Source organism: Trichomycterus rosablanca, chromosome 17 (genome assembly GCF_030014385.1).
Source record: "Trichomycterus rosablanca isolate fTriRos1 chromosome 17, fTriRos1.hap1, whole genome shotgun sequence".
NCBI lineage: Eukaryota > Metazoa > Chordata > Actinopteri > Siluriformes > Trichomycteridae > Trichomycterus > Trichomycterus rosablanca.
In genome coordinates, this window is record NC_086004.1 from 15,571,104 (window position 1) to 15,592,592 (window position 21,489).

Here is a 21,489-nt window from a genome sequence, read left to right on the forward strand (position 1 = left end):
CTGGACAGCAGATCGTGGTAGGAGTGGAGATCAACACCAAGCTTAGATTTCCTCCACTTTCTCTCAGCTGCCCTTAATTCTCTTCTGTTGCTGCGCAATGCATCTGAAAGCCAAGGAGCAGGGTGAGAACGTTTTCCTCGTTTGAGGGTAAGAGGACAGAGCTGATCGAGGGATGTTGAAAGAGAAGAGAGTAGAGTATTAGTTGCGGAGTTGAGTGGAAGGGTAGCAAGCATGTCAGGGTTCAGTAGTGAAGTTAGGATGTTGGAGATCAGCAGGGAGGAAGATAAAGAGTGAAGATTGGGGCGTGTTTTAAGGGTGTAAGTGTGGTTGGAGGTAGAAAGAGTTGGGAGATAGAGAGAGAAGGACACAAAGTGATGGTTGGAGAGGTGAAGTGGGGTGACGGTGAGGTCCAGAACAGAAGCTGGACGGCTGAAGACCAGGGCCAGAAGATTGCCTCCTTTGTGTGTCGGAGGAGATACAAATATTAATGGCAGAATACCACAAATGGCTAATAGTGGGTTTAAATGGCTAAAAGATTGTATTAAATATCTTGTTATATACATCCCCAAATTTGCACAAAGCCATAATAAGTTCAATCATAAGAAAATAGTTTGGTGTAAGAATAGTTTGGTTAGTAAGAAGTTGAACTAATGGTCCACACCTCCCCTCTCTCTACTAGACCATATTGAAAGCATGTTATAAATATTCTGCCCAGGCTGCTTTATTTGTTTCAGATGCCATCCGTCTACTTTTGATAGTCCCAAAGTCTACTTTTGATAATCTGGATAAATTATCAGTTTATATGTCAAGCGAGATATTCCGGTGGAACTCGAAACTCGGTGTTGCCACCGGTCAGCTGGGCGCCATCTAGCAGGCACAATTGGCAGTGCCTGCAGCAGATACTAATTGACCACCGTATCTGCAGGGTGGGGGCCGGACTATGTGTGGGTGGGTGGGTCTTCATACGCTGTGTAATGACCTTGATTGGCGGAAGAGACGTCTGGGCAGAATGCATGGGCGAGAAGAGGAGGGCTGTGCATGTGTCGGAAGATGCGTGTACAGTGACGTGCTCTCCTGGGATGCAATCTGGTATCTCTCAGCAGCGGAAGACAAAATTAGTGCGCTAAATCAGGAGGAAAATGGGGAGAAAATGCATTTAAAATTTTTTTATAGGGGGCTTAAACTTCCTTACTTAAGATATTACTTCTGGGCTGCATAGATAAAGCCCTTTCTATTATGGATCCAGAATAGTACATGTACGCTGGCTTAATTAAAAAAAAAAAGTGCCCGGAGCCCCTACAAATTCTGCTATTTCTGAATATCCCTGTAGTTATCTTAAAATATAAAGAAAAAACAATCAGCAATTTGGCTACCTAAACAGTCCCACTGCTAACAAGTCAAACTTCCTCCATAAACTTACAAACTTCCTTCTGAATTGGTTACAAAATATCAGTTGTGCACTGGTTTTCTGTGGAGATTGCACTGAAAGAACAGGGTGAGATCAGTGGGAGATCAGCCAGGCTTGAGCTGCTGGAGATCCAGGCTGATGAAGGTCCACTTGAGCTCACACCAAAGTCTCAGGAAGTTCTCCTTGGTCATCAAAATGGGATTGTTGGTGATTTATACTGTCCTGGATGGACCATCTAGTGCTTAACGTTTTTCAGGTTTTCCCCAGGTGATGATGAATTAGTTTCTCTGTCCCAGAGAAAGCAGTGGATGTTGACTGGTCAAGGAGTGTCCAGGGTTGTTCTGGGTGTAATGCCAACAATCCCACTTTTCACAAGTGTGAAAGGTAAGAAGAGGATGCAAAACTTTCAGATATTGCCCAAGGCAGATGGAGGCAATAATAGGTAATGCATCCATATTATAAATGTGGCATTGTGTAGACGTGTGTACACATGTTTTAAAGATCTCAGCATGACATTAGCATGCATATGAGATCAAACATTACATACACATTGTATTTCCTGAACATTTAGTAAAGCAGAAAAATTAGATAAATTTAATAAAGAAAATTGCTACAATCATATAAATGAGATTATAAAGTATAGGATCTTATGAATGTCCTGTGAAGTTCTTGGTGTATTATGTATGTATTATGTAAAATTTATTTTAGATGTCATTCCTTTTAGCACATTCCATTTGTTTTTTGCTATGATGTTTTGTTCTTCTTTCCAGAATGCAAAAATTCTCATCTTCACGACAGAACACAGTAAAGTACAGATGATCGTAAAATATAGGGCATCTCGATTAGTAAAACAGGTCTGGTGCATTTTCGTGTTGACCCATAGTTCCTACACTCGTACACTTTATCCATGCCTCTTTGAAACTCACATATTTCATTTCCACACTAAACTGTAATTGAAGGCAGACATTTATATCACCCTGCCAATAAGTCTGTAAAGCACTTTAAACTACTGCTGTATAAAAGGTGCAAGATAAAAAAAAGATTATGATGATGATGATGATATTATTATTATCATTATTACTATTATTATTATTATTATTATTATTATTATTTGTTTTTAGAATTTTAAACTGTGGTTTATCCTGCAACAACATGACATTCTTTTTCATTTTCAGAAAACCCAAAGAATGCTGGAGGACTCAAATTCATAGCAAAAAAACAACAGATTGTACATGGATTTGTCCCAGGTATGATAATCTGTGTGTTACCTGTGTGACTGGCATTGTGCCCCAGGTCATTACTGAGTTTGGGGTTGGCACCACTCTTCAGCAACACTTCAACAGTCTCCCAGCTGTCGTTCTCGTGTGCTAGCATAAGAGCAGATCTAAATAGAAGGCACAAAAATGTGAATGTAGCTCTTAGTTCAGTCTAAAACACCTCAAATGTTAATAGACTTGTTTCTCTAGTACCTTTTGATGCTCTTAACACATAGTAATAACCATCCAGCAGCATAGTCCAAAATTGCTCCAGAAGTCATTTAAGACTAATCAAAACTATTTAAAAATTGTTCTACCTTCCCTGGTTGTCTTGTATGTTGGGATCGGCACCTCTGTTTAATAAGAAGACACACACCTCATTCCAATTCATCTGGGCTGCAAGGATTAATGGGGTGGCCCCATCCTGAGCAAAAAGAAAAAATACAGTATCATTACAGAACTTTCTACAGGACCAAATTATTAATCGTATTAGTCATCACTATGTCTACCTGATCTTACTCCAACTTGCTCACTTAAAGATTTACTTTTTTAATTATTACAAAGCCACTGCTTACTATAACAAACATATTTGGCTTTGAATATGTAGTTAAATATTTTAAATATGTGGTTATTAAACCTTTAGTAAAGAAACATAGCATTATATGAAATCTTTGTTTTGCTTTACAAAGACTATTCATTTCAGTCAGGATTTAGGCCATTACAGTACTGGAAGTTAATTATTGAAATATGATATTCCACAGGGTTAGTACTGGGCCATTCATTTACACTTAACATGCTTGTGCAATAACTTTGATCTGAAAACATGGTACCAATTTCCACTGTTTGTGGACAACAAAGTGTTTTACATATGAGGTTTAATCATGAAAATATCTCCTTCAACACTGTTTAAACGGTTTGCTTAAGTCCCTCTAAACCTTGGATGTTTTTTTCTTTATGACTTTCATTTTATTGCTGATTATAAGGGTTTTTCACCCTTATTATTTCTTACTACCGTCTCTTAAAATGAAGAGCTGTTTTGCATACTGACATCATTTCCTTGAGCTCACATGATCTCTTTGGAGGGAGAACAACTGTGGAAGATGAGTGGCTAACTCCTCATTTTAATGTTGTTTTTCCCACATTTTTCCACATATCCTAAAAGCCTCATATGGTCAACCATAACATGTCCACCCTGTTATGGGATATATGAGAAAAAGCAATACGATTTGATAATTTAAAAAATAATCATACTAAAAAGCAGAGAATTCTTTGCCTGAATTCACTTTTATGTTAGCATGGTTTTGCTCACTCGCTAGCTAATGGCTAATTTTATGTCAGAATGTCCACCCTGTTATGGTCCAACCTAATACGTAACAGGGTGGACATCACAGTGTATATGAAATCCATGTGTGATTTATATAGCTTTATTACTTATTTTGGTTATAATAAAAAAATATTGATATTATGTGTGCATCCTTTAGAATGGCCTTAAGTGCAGCTGAAAGACAGAAACGCAACAGTTATGCATTTGTCCTTAACCCTTTGATGCACAAGCTAAGCAAACCCCTTCTAATGCACAACATGGGTCAAAAATGACCCATATTTATCCATTCAAGAATATTTTCATATGCACATTTGTCAGTTATTCATGTATTTGCTGTCTTAGCTAATAAAAGCTATCTATACTAGAATATGTAAACAGCTAGCAAGCAAATAGTATTGGACATATTCAAGATTCAAGAGCCTAATCTTTGGTTGTCTTTCAAAAGATCAGTAAATATGTTTTTGACTACAAACACTTACAAATGTCAGTAGTTTCTGTCAAATTCCATAGTAAATACATAAGGGTAATTTTTGACCCATGTTGTGCATTAGAAGGGTAGTGATACAAAAATGATTTTTATTAAAAAGTAAAAAATATAAAACTGAAATAAGGATTTGTGATTATCAAAAACAAGTGAATTGGAAAATTCATGGAAGCTTGAATGACGAAATTAATTTATTGCAAAGATATAGAAAATAAAAACTCAGTTGGGTCACTTTTGACCCAGGTTGTGCATCAAAGGGTTAACAGGGTGGACATCCTGGGTCAGAGACTGCATAAAAATGTTTTAATAAAACCTACAGTTTGTGTGCTTGAGCTTGACCAATATTAGTTTGGAAAAGTATAACATGTCTATAAAAACATAAGCATTTAAAAGATTTGAAACCTAAAATACTACTCTGCTAGGCCCAGGAACTTTCTCAATTCCTTTTTGGACTTTATACATGGACATGCTAAGCAGCCATCTATCTCCCAGTCTTTGGTAGATGGTTATAGGAAACGTCTAATTGAGGGTATTTCAGCCAAAGGGGTTTCCATTTTTGTTCATTACATTTTACAACTTGTGTTTAAAAGTATTTTTTTCAGTTTTATTTGTTTAGTTATATAAACACCATCTCAGTACTGTTCAGCCAAAAAAAAATATTTAGTGCAGGTAAAGTCACATTTCGAAAGGAGCTACTGTAAACACGTCCTATATCTTCCTCTCCCAACAGCTCCCCCCTCTCAATACTGTTCAAATGAAGCTCAAACATGTGTACATGTCAACATGTGGACTTTGCTACCAGGGGAGAAAACACACTAGACCAGGTGTACACAAACATCAAGCAGGCATTCAGGGCAACCCCCCACCCACACCTCGGTAATTCGGACCATCTCTCTGTTATGTTAATTCCTGCATACAGACCACTACTAACCAGAAGCAAGCCAACTGTGAAGCAGATAAGGACCTGGCCAAAGGGAGCAGTCTCAGCACTCCAGGATTGTTTTGAATGTACAGACTGGAATATATTCAGAGAGGCTGCCACAGCCAGCCAGCAAATCAATCTTGGGGAATATGCTGAGTCTGTGACAGGATATATAACAAAGTGTGTGGAAGACATGACTGTCATCAAGAACATCACCACACGTGCCAACCAAAAACCCTGGCTCACCAGCGAGGTGCATGCGCTTCTAAAATCACGTGATGCCGCCTTTAAATCTGGGGATAGAGATGCTCTTATTAATGCTAGAGCAAACCTGAACCGGGGCATGAAAGCAGCAAAGCGTGTTTATGGACAGAAAATCCACAGTCATTTCACCGACTCAAAAGAACCCAGGCGCTTGTGGCAAGGCATTCAGTCCATCACAGACTATAGGCCCACACCACCACCACTCAGCAATGACAACACCGAGTTCCTCAACACACTCAACATGTACTTCAGCCGGTTTGAGGAAATGAACACCACCACAACATCAAAAGCCCCTGTCAGTCTGGACAATGAAGTACTCTGTCTACACCTAGCTGATGTCCGGAAGACCTTATACAGAGTCAACCCAAGGAAAGCGCCAGGTCCTGACAACATATCAGGGTATGTACTTAGGGAATGTGCTGACCAGCTGGCACATGTATTTACAGACATGTATAACATCTCCCTGAGACAAGCTATCATGGCACCATGCTTCAAGGCCACCACTATTGTACCACTACCAAAGAAGTCACCAGCACTAACACTTAATGACTACCGCCCTATAGCACTCACTCCCATCATGATGAAGTGCTTTGAAAAGCTGGTAAAAGACCACATTACATCCAGACTCCCTGCAACATTCGACTAACTTCAATTTGCATACCGCCCTAACCGCTCCACTGATGACGCCATATCAGCAGCACTTCACCTGAGCCTGGCCCATCTGGAGAATAAGAACAGTTATGTGCGGATGCTCTTTATTGACTTCAGTTCAGCGTTCAATACAGTAATCCCCCAGCACCTGGTGAGAAAACTTGGACCACTAGGCATCGAAACCACACTGTGTAACTGGTTATTGGACTTCCTCACGGACAGACCCCAGACAGTAAAGGTTGGAAAAAACACCTCTCAAACTATCATCATGAGCACTGGGGTTCCCCAGGGCTGTGTCTTGTTTACCTTGTTTACTCCTCTGCTGTTTACCCTGATGACACATGACTGCTGTGCCAAATTCATCTCGAACCACATCTTAAAGTTCGCGGATGACACAACAGTGGTGGGCCTTATCAGCAACGACGATGACTCTGCCTACAGAGAGGAAGTAAACCAACTCGTTGTCTGGTGTGAAAATAACAGCTTGTCACTGAATGTACACATGGTACATGCACCGCTTACAATCCATGGAAACGCTGTGGAGTCAGTCAGAAGCACCAAGTTTCTGGAGGTGCACCTCACAGACGACCTGACATGGACTACGCACACCACCTCCCTTGTCAAGCGGGCACAACAACGTCTTCACTTCCTGTGACGGATGAGCAAACCTTCCCCCACCGATCCTCACAACTTTCTACAAAGGTGCTATAGAGAACATTCTCACCAACAACCTCCAAGTCTGGTATGGAAATTGTACAGCCTCAGACCAGAAATCCCTTCAGAGAGTAGTGAGGACAGCGGAGAAAATCATCGGAACCTCACTCCCTTCCATACAAGAATTATACCAGTCACGCTGCCTCAGAAGAGCCACCAAGATAGTTGGTGACCCCACACACCCGGCCTATGGACTGTTCAGCCTCTTGCCCTCTGGCAAATGCTACCGCAGCATGCGATGCAGCACTGCCAGACTCAGCAAGAGCTTTTTTCCACAAGCCACCAGATTACTCAACTCCCTATAACACCACACACAACATACCTGCTCACACTTACGGACTTTCTAAACACATTTATTTATTAAGATTTAAATACCTACAGTGTATCACAAAAGTGATAAAATTTGAACTCCTCCACCCAGGCAGCTGCAAGTGGCAGTTCTTGCGAGGTTAGTGCGGACAGCGGGAACAAACCTGGAACAGGGAGAGATGGAGGGATGCAAGGAGAGAGAGGGCATTCCTGCCAAAAAAGTAAAGACTGCATGTAAATATCTAGAGAAATGGGACATCGAATTTACCTTTCTAAAGAGGAGCAGGATAGGGCAAAGTTAGTCAAAGGTAGGCCTATCAGATTCTGATCATCTAATTGTAGTTTGTAAGTGGTTCACAGGTGGTTATTTTAGATTTCTTGTAAACCTGTCGTAAAATGTATGGGATACTGAATCTCGGTTGGGCTGGTGGGACGGCTCGAAGCGCGCGGCGGAAAATTTCCCTTATTTTTAAATCCAAAACTTGACAGGTATGAAAATATATGAACAACCTCTTGAGCTATTAAGTAAGGGCTATTAGATTTCTTGAAAGCTGGTTTGATGAAAAACTAACATGGTACATTCATTTGGATAAAGTACATTCATTTGGATTTGGACAGCATTTGGACAGTGTTGGGAAGCAAGTAGAACATCTTGCAAAATATTAATGGAACCATTTTCAATTATGGATGTGTAGCTGGTGGGTGGAAGGTTCTAAAAGGAGAGAGGAAAGTAACATCACACGTCTAAAACAGAGGGCAAAACATTATGACCTTTCACTGTCAGAACTCTTAGGAAAAGAGGTAGGTAGGATAAGTGTTACATTAACAAATTCTTAACCAAAACAGGTCTACTGGAAAGTATCTAGTAGATAATAATCTAGTATCAGGGTTTTTTTTTCCTTCTGTATAATCTCCTGTAAGCTGATTTGCCAACTGCCAATAAACACAAAGAAGAAGAAGAAGAAGAGAAAACAGAAGGAGCTTGAGATAACAGGTGCTAGTGGTTGCTGTATAGTGTTTTGGTTTGGGTAGTTGTAGTTTACACTCTTTCCTTGTGAAATAGTGATCTGCAGATTGTAAGTATTGTGTCACTTTTTCTGCGTAAATAATTATAAATATTAAATGTTGAACATATGTGCGCTTACAATTGAAATATCTTTTCTCCTGGTTTTGTGTTAATTAGGGAGTCAGGGTAGAGGCTTGTTTTTTTGTTTCCTTTCTTTTACTTTGTTTTTAGGTTAGGGACTCATCTAAACAATTGTTGGCTTGACTAATACAGTGAGAGACTTGTCTATTAATAAATGAGTGTGTGTAGCAAGTATGGGCTTTGCTATTGTATTAAGACCTTTCTTCTGTGTCTTTGTTCTCTCTGGTGGTCTTTTTTGTCTTGTGCATTGGTGGTGCAATACTTTTGTTTGGGGAGATGAGCGTAGTGTGTTTGGACTTAGGACATGGAGTTTGACTTGAAGAAATGTATTCGGTGTCCAGTGGTGGAGGCCTTGAGTAAATGTAGGAAGGCTGATTTATTTGAGGTAGTGATGTAGTAATACCTACATCATATGTTAGAGGTATATGATGTAGTAATACCACATGCTGCTCGTAAAACTGAGATAAGGGAGGTTGTGCTTGCTAAACTGTGTGAGGACCAATGGTTGCCAGTATCTCCTGATTCGAGAAGTGTTGTCGGAACTCAGCCTGCTGTTACATAGGGTGGATGATGCTTGTGTAACCTTAAGGGAACCTGGTATTTCTTCAGTGGCGGAGACCGCTGGCAGGTCACCAGGAACACCTTCTAGTATAAATCTATACACTTCTTCATCTGGGGAAAGTCTTAGTTAAACATGACTCTAAAGCTGAAAGAGCTGAGTCCAGCAATAAGACAACAGAAGAGGGAAACAGGGTTTCGGCTTTGGAGTTAGAGGCAAGTAGGCAACTACTTTGCATTGGCCTAGAGATGTGTGGCCTTTGCTGCTTCAGTTAAAACTGGTTGAAAAGGTTCAGAAAGTGTGTTCATCACTAAATGCTGAGTGTTGATTATGATATTATTAAGGCAGCTGTCCTAAGAGCCTTCTACATTATGGTATCATTATGGTCTGTGGACCAAAAATTTTTGGAGTTTGCACACTTATTTGAGAAGTGGTGTTTGGCTTCTAAGGTAAGTCAATTACAGAAGCTAATTTTATTAGAAGAGTTCAAAAACTCTGTTTATAAAGCTGTGGTGGTACATCTGAATGAACAAAAAGTTTTAACAGTTGGAGAGTCATCTTCACATACTGCTGTTAAAAAAAGGACAAGTCAAAAAGTGTAGCTTGTGTTTCTACCTAGGCTGTCCATGTTCAATATAGTGCTGCCTGTGGGTGAGAATAAGTTTTGCGGATCATTTGTAGTTGTGTATGGAATAGATTTAACTCCAGTTAGTGTACCATTGCATTATGTGTATAAGTATGTGTATACAGGATCTTGTGTATGGGCCTTTTTCAGGAAGGAGCACGCGGTAGTCTTCTTTTTTGACCTAGAAAAGGCGTACGATACCACCTGGATATATGGCATTCTAAGAGACCTCCACCAAGCTGGGCTCAGAGGCCGGCTACCGAACTTCATATCTGACTTCCTAACAGACAGACGTTTCAAAGTGAGAATTAACAACTGTCTATCAAGTGATCTTAAAATAAACAGCATAACAAAAGAAATTCCTCCAAACGTTTTCTGTAGCTTGTATGTTGATGACTTATTCATTGGATACAAAGGAAAACTTATGAATAACATCGAAAGACAACTACAACTATCAACAGAATCCATAAATGGTCAATCTACAATGAATTTAAGTTTTCGAATAACAAAACAACATGCATGCATTTTTGCCAAAAACGAGCATTACATCTGGATCCAGAAATCCATCTCAACGGAAACCCTATTTAAATAGTACAGTCGACTAAGTTTTTGGGACTAACATTTTTGGGACTAACATGAAGCTCTCCTTCATACCTCATATCACCCAGCTAAAAAAGAAATGTGCAAAAAAATTAAATATAATAAAGATACTGGCAAGTACTAAGTGGGGGGGTAAATTCTCATCACTCATTCATATCTACAGAACACTCATCAGAACAAAACTAGACTATGGATGCACTGTCTATGGATCAGCCAGGAAATCTTATTTAAAATCCCTAAATTCAATACACCACCAGGGTATTAGAATGGCGCTAGGTGCTTACCGAACCTCGCCGGTACAAAGCTTATATGTAGAGGCACGTGAACCATCCCTTGAGTACAGATATCTAAAACTAGCCCTCAAATACTCAATTAAACTAAAAAGCAACCCGAACAACCCTAACTATACCCAGACTTTTAATCCACCATACCCTAAATTGTACGACAGCAAACCAAATATTATCCCACCCTTCAGCTCCCGGATCAGACCTTATCTCAGCGCAATAAATCTGGAACTGAACAGCATAGCCCAGGCATGCCTTTGCTCCACCCCACCCTGGATAATACGAAGACCTGACATTATATTTGATCTTGCATATAACAAGAAAAGAGACTCCCATCCAGTTACATATCAACAAGAATTCATTATGATTAGACTGAAGTTTCCAATGCACCAAGCTATTTATACGGATGGATCGAAAACAGAGAATCAAGTATCAACGGCAGTTGTAGCTTACTCCAATAAAGTAAATCTCCCACAGAACAGCTCCTCCTTTACAGCTGAAGCTTATGCCCTCCTAATGGTTTTAGAATATATAGAAACTACTAAAACAAACAAAGCACTGATATTCACTGACTCTAAATCCTGTCTGCAAGTTCTGGAATCTCGTACCCTACTCCATCCAACCATCATAAACATTCTGGAAAAAACTCACAAACTAACAGAGCACAACTTTGAAATAAAATACTGCTGGATGCCCGGTCACTGCGGGATTACAGAAAATGAAAAAGTGGACCAATTAGCAAGAAGAAACACAAGCGAACAGATAACAGACCTCAAACTCCCACCCTCCGACCTCTTCACTCTAATAACAGTATACATACTAAACCAGTGGCAATCAGAATGGAACTCACAAACCAGTAATAAACTGCATGAAATCTGTCCTGATATAACGACTCATCAAACAACATTTCTGGAAAAACGGACAGAACAAACCTTATACACAAGATGCCGCATCGGACACACCCAACTCACACATTCATATTTGATAAGAAGAGAAGAGCCCCCTGTATGCAACCTATGTCAAGCCATCATTACTATAAAATACATTTTCATAAAATGTGTTAAATATAACAGAAAGAGAGAGACTGAAAACAACTGACTCTATAAGCAATGTCTTTACCAGAAACAATGCAAACATGATCATAAACTTTCTTAGAAATACAAACTTGAGGACTTTTTTATAAATGCAATAAATTACTGCCCCGAATAACCAGTCCTGCCTTGAAAATAACTCAACAGAGTAAACAAGGCAAATAAAAAACAAATAAACAAACAAACAAACTTGTGTATGGCTGGATATTACCACACTTTCTGTAAGAATTTCTCAGTGGTGGTATTCCCACTGACCAATCTGCTTAAAACTAATGTGGAGTATGTTTGGTAAAGGAGTGTCAGGAAGCTTTTGAAAGTGTGAAGGGTCTGTAACCCGGAAGCTGGTGCTGTCCTAATTTAAAAGGATAGTCAGGAAGTTGTTCACAAGGACGGATTAAGGATAGTCTGGGCCCCTGGGCAAAGAGTTGAAGAATCTATTTTATATAAGTTTCTTTCTACTCTTCTTTCTTGCAAAGTCATCCACTAATTCATCAAAATTAAGCTGTCTGACCAAATCTGATTCAATGGCCAGAAGTGACAGTGAGTTCAGGTGGTTTTGGCACATCCTAATCCTGAGTTCATTCTTAATACGAGCCAGTTTGGAGAATGAACGCTCCCCTTCACAATTTGTGATAGGCACAGTCAAAAAAAGTCTAAGTGCTATGTAGACATTTGGAAAGGTTGACTGTAAATTCAAATCTATCATGGTTTTGAGCATTTAACTAGGACATTTTTCTTTTTCTGTTATGAATGATTTGTATTGTATCAATTCATCTGCCAGGCTCATGTTCAGATCTGAAGGATATGCTGCAGCGAGTGAGTTAGCCTTTAAAGTGAGCTCACTGTTGGACATATTGTCAGGCATGAAAAGAACATCAAATAGCTCAGTTAAGTGTGTGTATGCATTCAAACGGTGGTTGAGACAGGACACAAGTTTGTCAATGACAACATTGAAAGTTTCGATCCGAAACTTGTCCTTTCCGTTAAATGCTACACCTGGCTCTGCACTATCATCAGACATAATTTTGCACTTCTTTGTACGCTGGAGGTCATGCCTGTACTCTTGGGAGACAGCAGTGGTGACATTTAAAGCTGCCCCTTCAAACACCTCAAAGTTATCTCTCTGTGCTGCCACAAAGTCTCATAAAGACAAGAGAAGTTGTGTAGCTGTACATATGTCAATATCATGCTTCTGCAGCTGCAGGCTTGTGGCTTGGAACCTCTGTAGTATTGTGTCCCAGAAGTATGCCATGAAGGCCATCTCCAACGTGTCCAATTTGTCACAGAGTGCAGAGGCTTCACTTCGAGTTACACATTTCTCCTCCATATCTTTAGACATTTCATTCAATGCCTCTCTCAGTTGTGCATAATATTTCCAAAGAGACTTAGTTGACTCAGCTCGTGCGCTCCATCGAGTACCTGACAGTGATTTCAGTGTGAGTTTGATATCAGTATCATGTAAAACCTTTCCCCACCTGTGTGTAGATGATGCACAAAATGAGTACATTGCCTGTACAAAGTCAAAAAAACGTCCAGCTTCTGGGCTACTGTCAACAGCATTGACACCAACTAAATTCAGTGAATGTGCTGCACAGGGGACATAACAAATCAAAGGGTTTCTTTGTTTAAGATGAGCTTGGACTCCATTGTACTTTCCCGACATGTTACTTGGCATTATCATATGACTGGCCCCTACAGTTGGATAAGTCTAGGCCCAGATTCTCCACCATAGCAACGACACACTCTGCCAAACTGTCCCCACTATGGTTTTCAATAGGCTCAAAAGCTAGAAAACGCTCAACTACATGTCCGTCATTATTAACAAACCTGAAAATAAAAGTAAGTTGGTCCACATGAGCAAGGTCTGGAGTGGAGTCAACTATAACAGAGAAGTATTTTGATTCTTTGATCTCATTAACAATTGCCTGCTTTGTTCTCTGTCCCATCAAATGGATAAATTCTTCACACACTGTCGATGATAAGTAGGACACAGAACCTTTTCCCTTACCTCCAAACCTTTGGAGGTGCTCAGCTAGGAATGGGTCAAATTTGGCTAAGAGTTCTATGATGCCCAAAAAATTACCATTGTGGGCTGATCCTAATAGCTCATCATCTCCCCTGAAAGCAAGTCCCCTCTCCCCCAAAAACTGGATGACTGCAACAACTCTTTTCAAAACTTCCCGCCAGTATTGTCTTTCTGCATCAATTTGTTTGACAATATCAGAATCAATTGTTGCTGTGCCTCTGGAGCGATTATATAATGCTAGCATGCAAGCCCTATGCTCCACACTCCCCTCATGCTCACCAATCCGCTCTGAATGTTTCCAGTCAGAAAATCCATGAACAAAAGTATTGTGCTTACTAGAAAACAGTTTGCAAGCAAAACAATACACACAGCCAGTTGAAGGAGAGTAAAGTAGCCACTGCCTAGTCACAGTTTGCCCGTTGGGTAGAGAGCAACTGAGTAGAGCATTTGTAAAACTCCTACTGGTACCCCCAATGCCTCTATCCCTGACTGAGGCTGGGTACTTAGCACTTCTGTTTTGAAATGCATCTTCTCCTCTACTAACAAGAATCGACTTGGCTTGGTCGGTAATGGTACTGGGCCATAAAGCAGGGTCGTTGACCGTTTCACACCAGGAGTTGGGGTCCTTGCCCTCCTCATTTGAAAAACGACACTCACATGATGCAGCTGGCTGGTCTGATTGTGGGTCTGACACACCTGCAACTTTCCTTTCATGGTCTTTCTGCTGCTGGTCTGTGGTAGCCTGGCAGGGCTGGCATTCCTGCTCTGCACCTGACTGGGTCTGCAAAGGTACATAGTCACTGACAGGTGACACTAAGCCAGTGGTGATCACATCTTCATTGCTAGAACTCTGATCACTGCTAACATTAGCAATACTTGTCTCACTCATATCCAGCGGTTTCTCAAAGAAGTTTGAGATCAAAGGAACGATTTTCAGGAAATCTGCCTGATTTGCTTCCTTAATCTTTTTTGCTTTTCTTTTTGAGGCACCACTTTTTTGTTTGGGATCCATGTTATTAATGGCAAGTGTTTCTTAAGATGCAAATATAGAAGCTTGTCTTGCAAATTCCTATTCCTATCCAATACTTACTATGTTGTTTCTATGTTGTATGTTCAGGAAAAAAATACAATCACAAAATTGTAGAACCAGATACAATATGTAATAAAAAAAGGCTGACCTATAACTATTTAGCTATAAATTGTTGTTATTGTAAATGTATTGTATGTATGTACTAATATTATAAAGCTTACACTTCTACTATTATCAATAATGTAATATGCAAATAACAATAAGCTTTTAAAAAAGCTGTGAGTTGCTAGTTAGTAACGTTACACTAGTCTTGAAAAAGGCTGTGAACCTTTCAAAGTTCAATATATTATATATAGTGATATAATATTATATCATGTAATATAATATAATATATAAGCCTTTGAAAAGACTATGAAAAGAATGTAACAGAATATATGCAATATAGTATAGTATAATATAATATAAAAATATTTATATATATTAAAAAATAATATAATGCAGTATAAAGGGCAATGAGCCTTTAAAAAGGCTGTTGGTTGCTGATCTGGTAATAGCAAGGTAAAAGTTGTAGTAAAAGCACAGAGCAAGTTCGCAAGCTGAACTGTCTGAATGTGATGAGTTTTGATACTGGCAGGGGGTTTTATATAGATCTTGCATATTCACTTGGAAGTTCTCGCAACACCTCATTGGCTCAGCCCCCGTGGGAATTTAGGGCAATGTAAAAAATTTTCACCACTGAGTGAGAGAGTGGGGGAGGGGCAGCCACCAACTACTACAAAAAATGCTGTTTTGTGTGTGTGTGTGTGTGTGTGAGAGAGAGAGGCATGGAGAGGGAGACAGGGGGAAGGTTTTGAGTATATTAAAAATGCTGTGTTAATGATATTAAATCAAGTTTAATTATTGTCGAGACCCCTTCACACTGCCTTGAAACATGTCAAGTCATGTCAAACTGTCATTGAATAGTCATTGAATAACAAGCTGAATAAAATATGTTTTCCAATAAATAATCCTCAAACAAAATATCAGGGTTACACGCATACGCAGCCACAGCTACTACAACAAAACCACTTGCTGTTTCATCATCTGTCACCAAACCAAAATTGTGCTACTCAGTAAAATTAGCTTGCAGTTCTGTTGTATGAAAAGGCACTTTTCCTTTCATGCATTCCTTTAGAGCTAGAGTGACCACTGGTCTCTTTACTGTTGTTTATTAAAGGGGAAACATGAAACTAGTCAAATGGCTTGTTGTTTTCACATAAGTAAAATCACACCCTTGGCCAAATTCACTCAATTTAATCGGTGTCAAAGATAGCATTCATCAGACAAATTGCTTGTCTTAAATTTAAATAATTGCAAAATTGCTAAATTAATTTGTGTCTCTGCGCTTAAGAGAAATTGAACATAATAATTTTGAAACAATACAAATTCAGAAACATTAAGTAAGGGCCTGAATCGCATATTTGCAACAAAACGTCTGTTATGAAATATGGTAGCTTGCCTGGCAATTTGTAGGTCCCTAGAAAGTCAAGGAGCCATGGTAAACGACTTCTTTGGAAGTCAAGGGCCCCATAGCAGGGGCCCTCGTGATCAAGGGCCCTCTAATGGTATGCCCTGCTCTTCTCTAGGGCCCCCTGGTAGGGGCTCTCATAACCAGGACCCTCTAAAAATATGCCCCCCTCTTTCCTAGGACCCCTAATAGCCAGAAGTCGAAGTCAGAGCAGTGCCACAACGCCTCATCCATTTTCATAAGGGGCCCAAAAGCATGGCTAGGGCCCAAAAGCATGGCTAGGGCCCCCAAGAGGCCCTGGGGTCAAAGTCCCTAATAGTCAGAGGATCTTTAAAATGGAGGGCCCTCAGAAATAAAAATATATTGTATCATAAATGTTGATAGGCATCGCAAAATGTTTTGGGCCAGGGCCCCCCCGGCGCCCCCTGACCTCAAGGGCCCCTGGGCGCTGGCCCACTGGCCCTGTCAGTAATCCAGCCATGGTGGTTCATCCTCTGTGTTTTTATAGTTACGACACAGCACTATTAAAAAAGAGACCTTGGCCTTGCATCCGGCTGTGTAGTCATGGTATGTCTTCTTTCTTGTGCCTCCCTGTCCCTGCGTGAAGCTATGGCAGAGAAGGAGTGCCTGATTGCCCTTTTTGCTGGGGGACTATAAAAAAGGATGGAAGATGGAGAAAAAAAAGGAAAAAGATGGAGAAGACAAAAAGACTGAGCGAACTGGTGCTAGTGATTGCTGCATAGCTTATTAATTTGGGTAGTTGTTGTTGTGCATTGATAAACTGCAGATTGTAAATATTGTCATGTGTAAAAAATGTAAATATTGGTTGTTGTATATGTGGGTTTACAATTGCTGGAAGAAGTGCCTTTTCCTACTGGTTCTGTTATAGGGTACATCAGGGTAGACGATTGTCTTTTGTTTTTATTTTTGTTGTTGGAAATCAGAATTGGGGTTTGGTTGTTATTTTGGCCCGGCTTACCCCTGGAGAGATGGCATGTTCAGATATCTATTTTTTTAAATTTTAAATAAAGTAAATACATTCTTTTTTGTGAGCTTGATATTTTGTGTGAATATTGGTGCATTCCCTTACACCTTCTTACCAACCCTAAAATACACTCATACGCTAGGCTGGCATCTAACACATGGTGACACTAAAGGATATTTTATGTGTAATATATACTGACAATTGTTCTATTTTTTGTAAAACTGCTGCTGGAGAAGTCAAATACAAGTAAACATGGATTTTAAAATAACATATTTCCTTGTATTATCCTTTAAATTATAAGCACATTTCTATTATTTAATACTGGAAAGAATTGTAATTGATTTTTTCTACATACTTTATCCTGAATATTCAGGTTCGCTTTGAAGTCCCATAAGATCTCAGCGCAAGACATGGATCCACTCAAAGCTAAAAATAATCAAGTGAAAAACAGAACATAATCAGGTGGAGAAAAACAACTACGAACTACTAAGTTCAACTTTAGGATGGCTTAGAAAGTACTGTATATATATTACCAGCAAAATGTAAACAAGTCCTGCCAAATCTGTCTGTGGAGTCAACATTCATCTGCTCCTATTGGAACAAACACATGCTTAATATTGTTTGGAAACATTTAATCTATATAATATGTAATACTAGCCTAATGTAACACATTTTCCTGCTGGAAGGTCCCATCTGTCCCAGAGAAGACCATCAGCATGTGTGGGTGTACGTGATCTGCAAGAATGGATTCATAACCAAATCACTTGAGAGTGCCTTCCACATGAATGCATGGGCCCAGAGAATGCCACGAAAACATTCCTCAGACCATAACACTGCCACCACCAGCATGTGTTCTTCCAGGGTTGCAGGGTGTTTGTTCTCTAATGTTTCTTGCCTGGCACGCTAAAGTCTATCCATTTGATGAAGCAGAAAACGTGACTCATCAGAGAAGGCAATCCTTTGCCAATCATCGGAGGTCCAATTCTGATACTGCAGTGAAAATTGAACCCTATTCTGCCGATGCAATTTCATTAGCAGAGGTGCAGTGACCATCCGTCTGCTTCTGAGTAGGGTATGCAGTAGGGTTTGTTGAACTGTTGTTTTAGACACACGTCTGGTAGCCCCCCGTTCATTTTGGCGGTAAGCTGCTTTTTGCCCTCACACACCTTCGTAGCCGACGTTCACCTCTCACATCAATGGCACATGGTCCGCAGTTTTCATGCCATTTATTCGCAGTGGTGCCATTTGTCCATTCACAATACACTTTACCGCAGCAGCACACGAACAATTCACAAATTATGCTGTTTCAGAAATACTGCCTCCCTTTTCGCAACTCTAATAAATCACCCTTTTTACCCATGACAGCAACAAGGGATTTGTCACACACCTTATATACCCACAAACCCAGCTCACGAAACGTGACTTTATTCATGAGCTACGTGCTGCGGCCGTCAAAAGTAGGAAGAGACAGTGTGTATAAATAACTCAATAAACTCGGTGCCTCTCGTCGAGAAATTTTAAACTCAATGTTTACCTTAAACTCAACATGTTCAGCTTTTTAAAAAAATGAATTCATTTAATTTAAAATTAACAACGAACAGCCACTTTGTTCAGTGCTTGGCTTGAGCAGTGCAGTAAGATGTCAATAAAGTGCGCATATGAGACGAATCTGCATTTGTGTGGCATAACTGTCAAATTTACTCTGAAAGCTTCTACATACGGTATATCTGTGTTTAGCTGGATTTTTCAACCTGTTTCACTTTTAAACTTGTGTTATAGCTGAGAGCTGGGTTCTGAGAAATTGTAAGAATCAGCTTTTCTGCCTAAAACGCTTATCGTTAACGACATAGAAACACTAAACACTAAATTATGCTCATAAGTTCTCTACACTAATGAAATTCCTCGCTCAATTTAGTACAAGAAGTCACGTTAAGCTTTGTGCACCAGCACACTCCATAGGAAATAACAGTTAGCGCAAAAACTTTTGTGCCGCTTCTCATGTGAATGTGCCTTTACTGAACGGAATACAGTATTCCAAGATCAACCATCTCCACGATTAAGAAGCATAAGGAAACAATAAAGAAGTAAAGGTAAAGTGCAGGTTTTATTGTATTTTTTATATATATATACAGTGTATCACAAAAGTGAGTACACCCCTCACATTTCTGCAGATATTTAAGTATATCTTTTCATGGGACAACACTGACAAAACGACACTTTGACACAATGAAAAGTAGTCTGTGTGCAGCTTATATAACAGTGTAAATTTATTCTTCCCTCAAAATAACTCAATATACAGCCATTAATGTCTAAACCACCGGCAACAAAAGTGAGTACACCCCTAAGAGACTACACCCCTAAATGTCCAAATTGAGCACTGCTTGTCATTTTTCCTCCAAAATGTCATGTGACTCGTTAGTGTTACTAGGTCTCAGGTGTGCATAGGGAGCAGGTGTGTTCAATTTAGTAGTACAGCTCTCACACTCTCTCATACTGGTCACTGAAAGTTCCAACATGGCACCTCAGGGCAAAGAACTCTCTGAGGATCTTAAAAGACGAATTGTTGCGCTACATGAAGATGGCCAAGGCTACAAGAAGATTGCCAACACCCTGAAACTGAGCTGCAGCACAGTGGCCAAGATCATCCAGCGTTTTAAAAGAGCAGGGTCCACTCAGAACAGACCTCGCGTTGGTCGTCCAAAGAAGCTGAGTGCACGTGCTCAGCGTCACATCCAACTGCTGTCTTTGAAAGATAGGCACAGGAGTGCTGTCAGCATTGCTGCAGAGATTGAAAAGGTGGGGGGTCAGCCTGTCAGTGCTCAGACCATACGCCGCACACTACATCAAATTGGTCTGCATGGCTGTCACCCCAGAAGGAAGCCTCTTCTGAAGTCTCTACACAAGAAAGCCCGCAAACAGTTTGCTGAAGACATGTCAACAAAGGACATGGATTACTGGAACCATGTCCTATGGTCTGATGAGACCAAGATTAATTTGTTTGGTTCAGATGGTCTCAAGCATGTGTGGCGGCAATCAGGTGAGGAGTACAAAGATAAGTGTGTCATGCCTACAGTCAAGCATGGTGGTGGGAATGCCATGGTCTGGGGCTGCATGAGTGCAGCAGGTGTTGGGGAGTTACATTTCATTGAGGGACACATGAACTCCAATATGTACTGTGAAATACTGAAGCAGAGCATGATCCCCTCCCTCCGGAAACTGGGTCGCAGGGCAGTGTTCCAGCATGATAATGACCCCAAACACACCTCTAAGACGACCACTGCTTTATTGAAGAGGCTGAGGGTAAAGGTGATGGACTGGCCAAGCATGTCTCCAGACCTAAACCCAATAGAACATCTTTGGGGCATCCTCAAGCGGAAGGTGGAGGAGCGCAAAGTCTCGAATATCCGCCAGCTCCGTGATGTCGTCATAGAGGAGTGGAAAAGCATTCCAGTGGCAACCTGTGAAGCTCTGGTAAACTCCATGCCCAGGAGAGTTAAGGCAGTTCTGGGAAATAATGGTGGCCACACAAAATATTGACACTTCAGGAACTTTCACTAAGGGGTGTACTCACTTTTGTTGCCGGTGGTTTAGACATTAATGGCTGTATATTGAGTTATTTTGAGGGAAGAATAAATTTACACTGTTATATAAGCTGCACACAGACTACTTTTCGTTGTGTCAAAGTGTCATTTTGTCAGTGTTGTCCCATGAAAAGATATACTTAAATATCTGCAGAAATGTAAGGGGTGTACTCACTTTTGTGATACACTATACAGTGTATCACAAAAGTGAGTACACCCCTCACATTTCTGCAGATATTTAAGTATATCTTTTCATGGGACAACACTGACAAAATGACACTTTGACACAATGAAAAGTAGTCTGTGTGCAGCTTATATAACAGTGTAAATTTATTCTTTCCTCAAAATAACTCAATATACAGCCATTAATGTCTAAACCACCTGCAACAAAAGTGAGTACACCCCTAAGAGACTACACCCCTAAATGTCCAAACTGAGCACTGCTTGTCATTTTCCCTCCAAAATGTCATGTGATTTGTTAGTGTTACTAGGTCTCAGGTGTGCATAGGGAGCAGGTGTGTTCAATTTAGTAGTACAGCTCTCACACTCTCTCATACTGGTCACTGAAAGTTCCAACATGGCACCTCATGGCAAAGAACTCTCTGAGGATCTTAAAAGACAAATTGTTGCGCTACATGAAGATGGCCAAGGCTACAAGAAGATTGCCAACACCCTGAAACTGAGCTGCAGCACAGTGGCCAAGATCATCCAGCGTTTTAAAA

General features: G+C 40.2%; 1 protein-coding gene across 1 annotated transcript in view; it reads right to left on the bottom strand.

The window, feature by feature from the left end:
* Positions 1–21,489, bottom strand: part of ankrd24 (ankyrin repeat domain 24) — a 98,526-nt gene that overhangs the window by 39,245 nt on the left and 37,792 nt on the right. Inside the window, exons 6-9 of the mRNA XM_063013411.1 lie at positions 17,720–17,777; positions 17,542–17,612; positions 2,982–3,088; positions 2,677–2,792 (exon numbers count right to left, since the gene is read on the bottom strand). Coding sequence (XP_062869481.1) covers positions 2,677–2,792; positions 2,982–3,088; positions 17,542–17,612; positions 17,720–17,777 — 352 coding nt within the window. The remainder of the gene's footprint in view (positions 1–2,676; positions 2,793–2,981; positions 3,089–17,541; positions 17,613–17,719; positions 17,778–21,489) is intronic.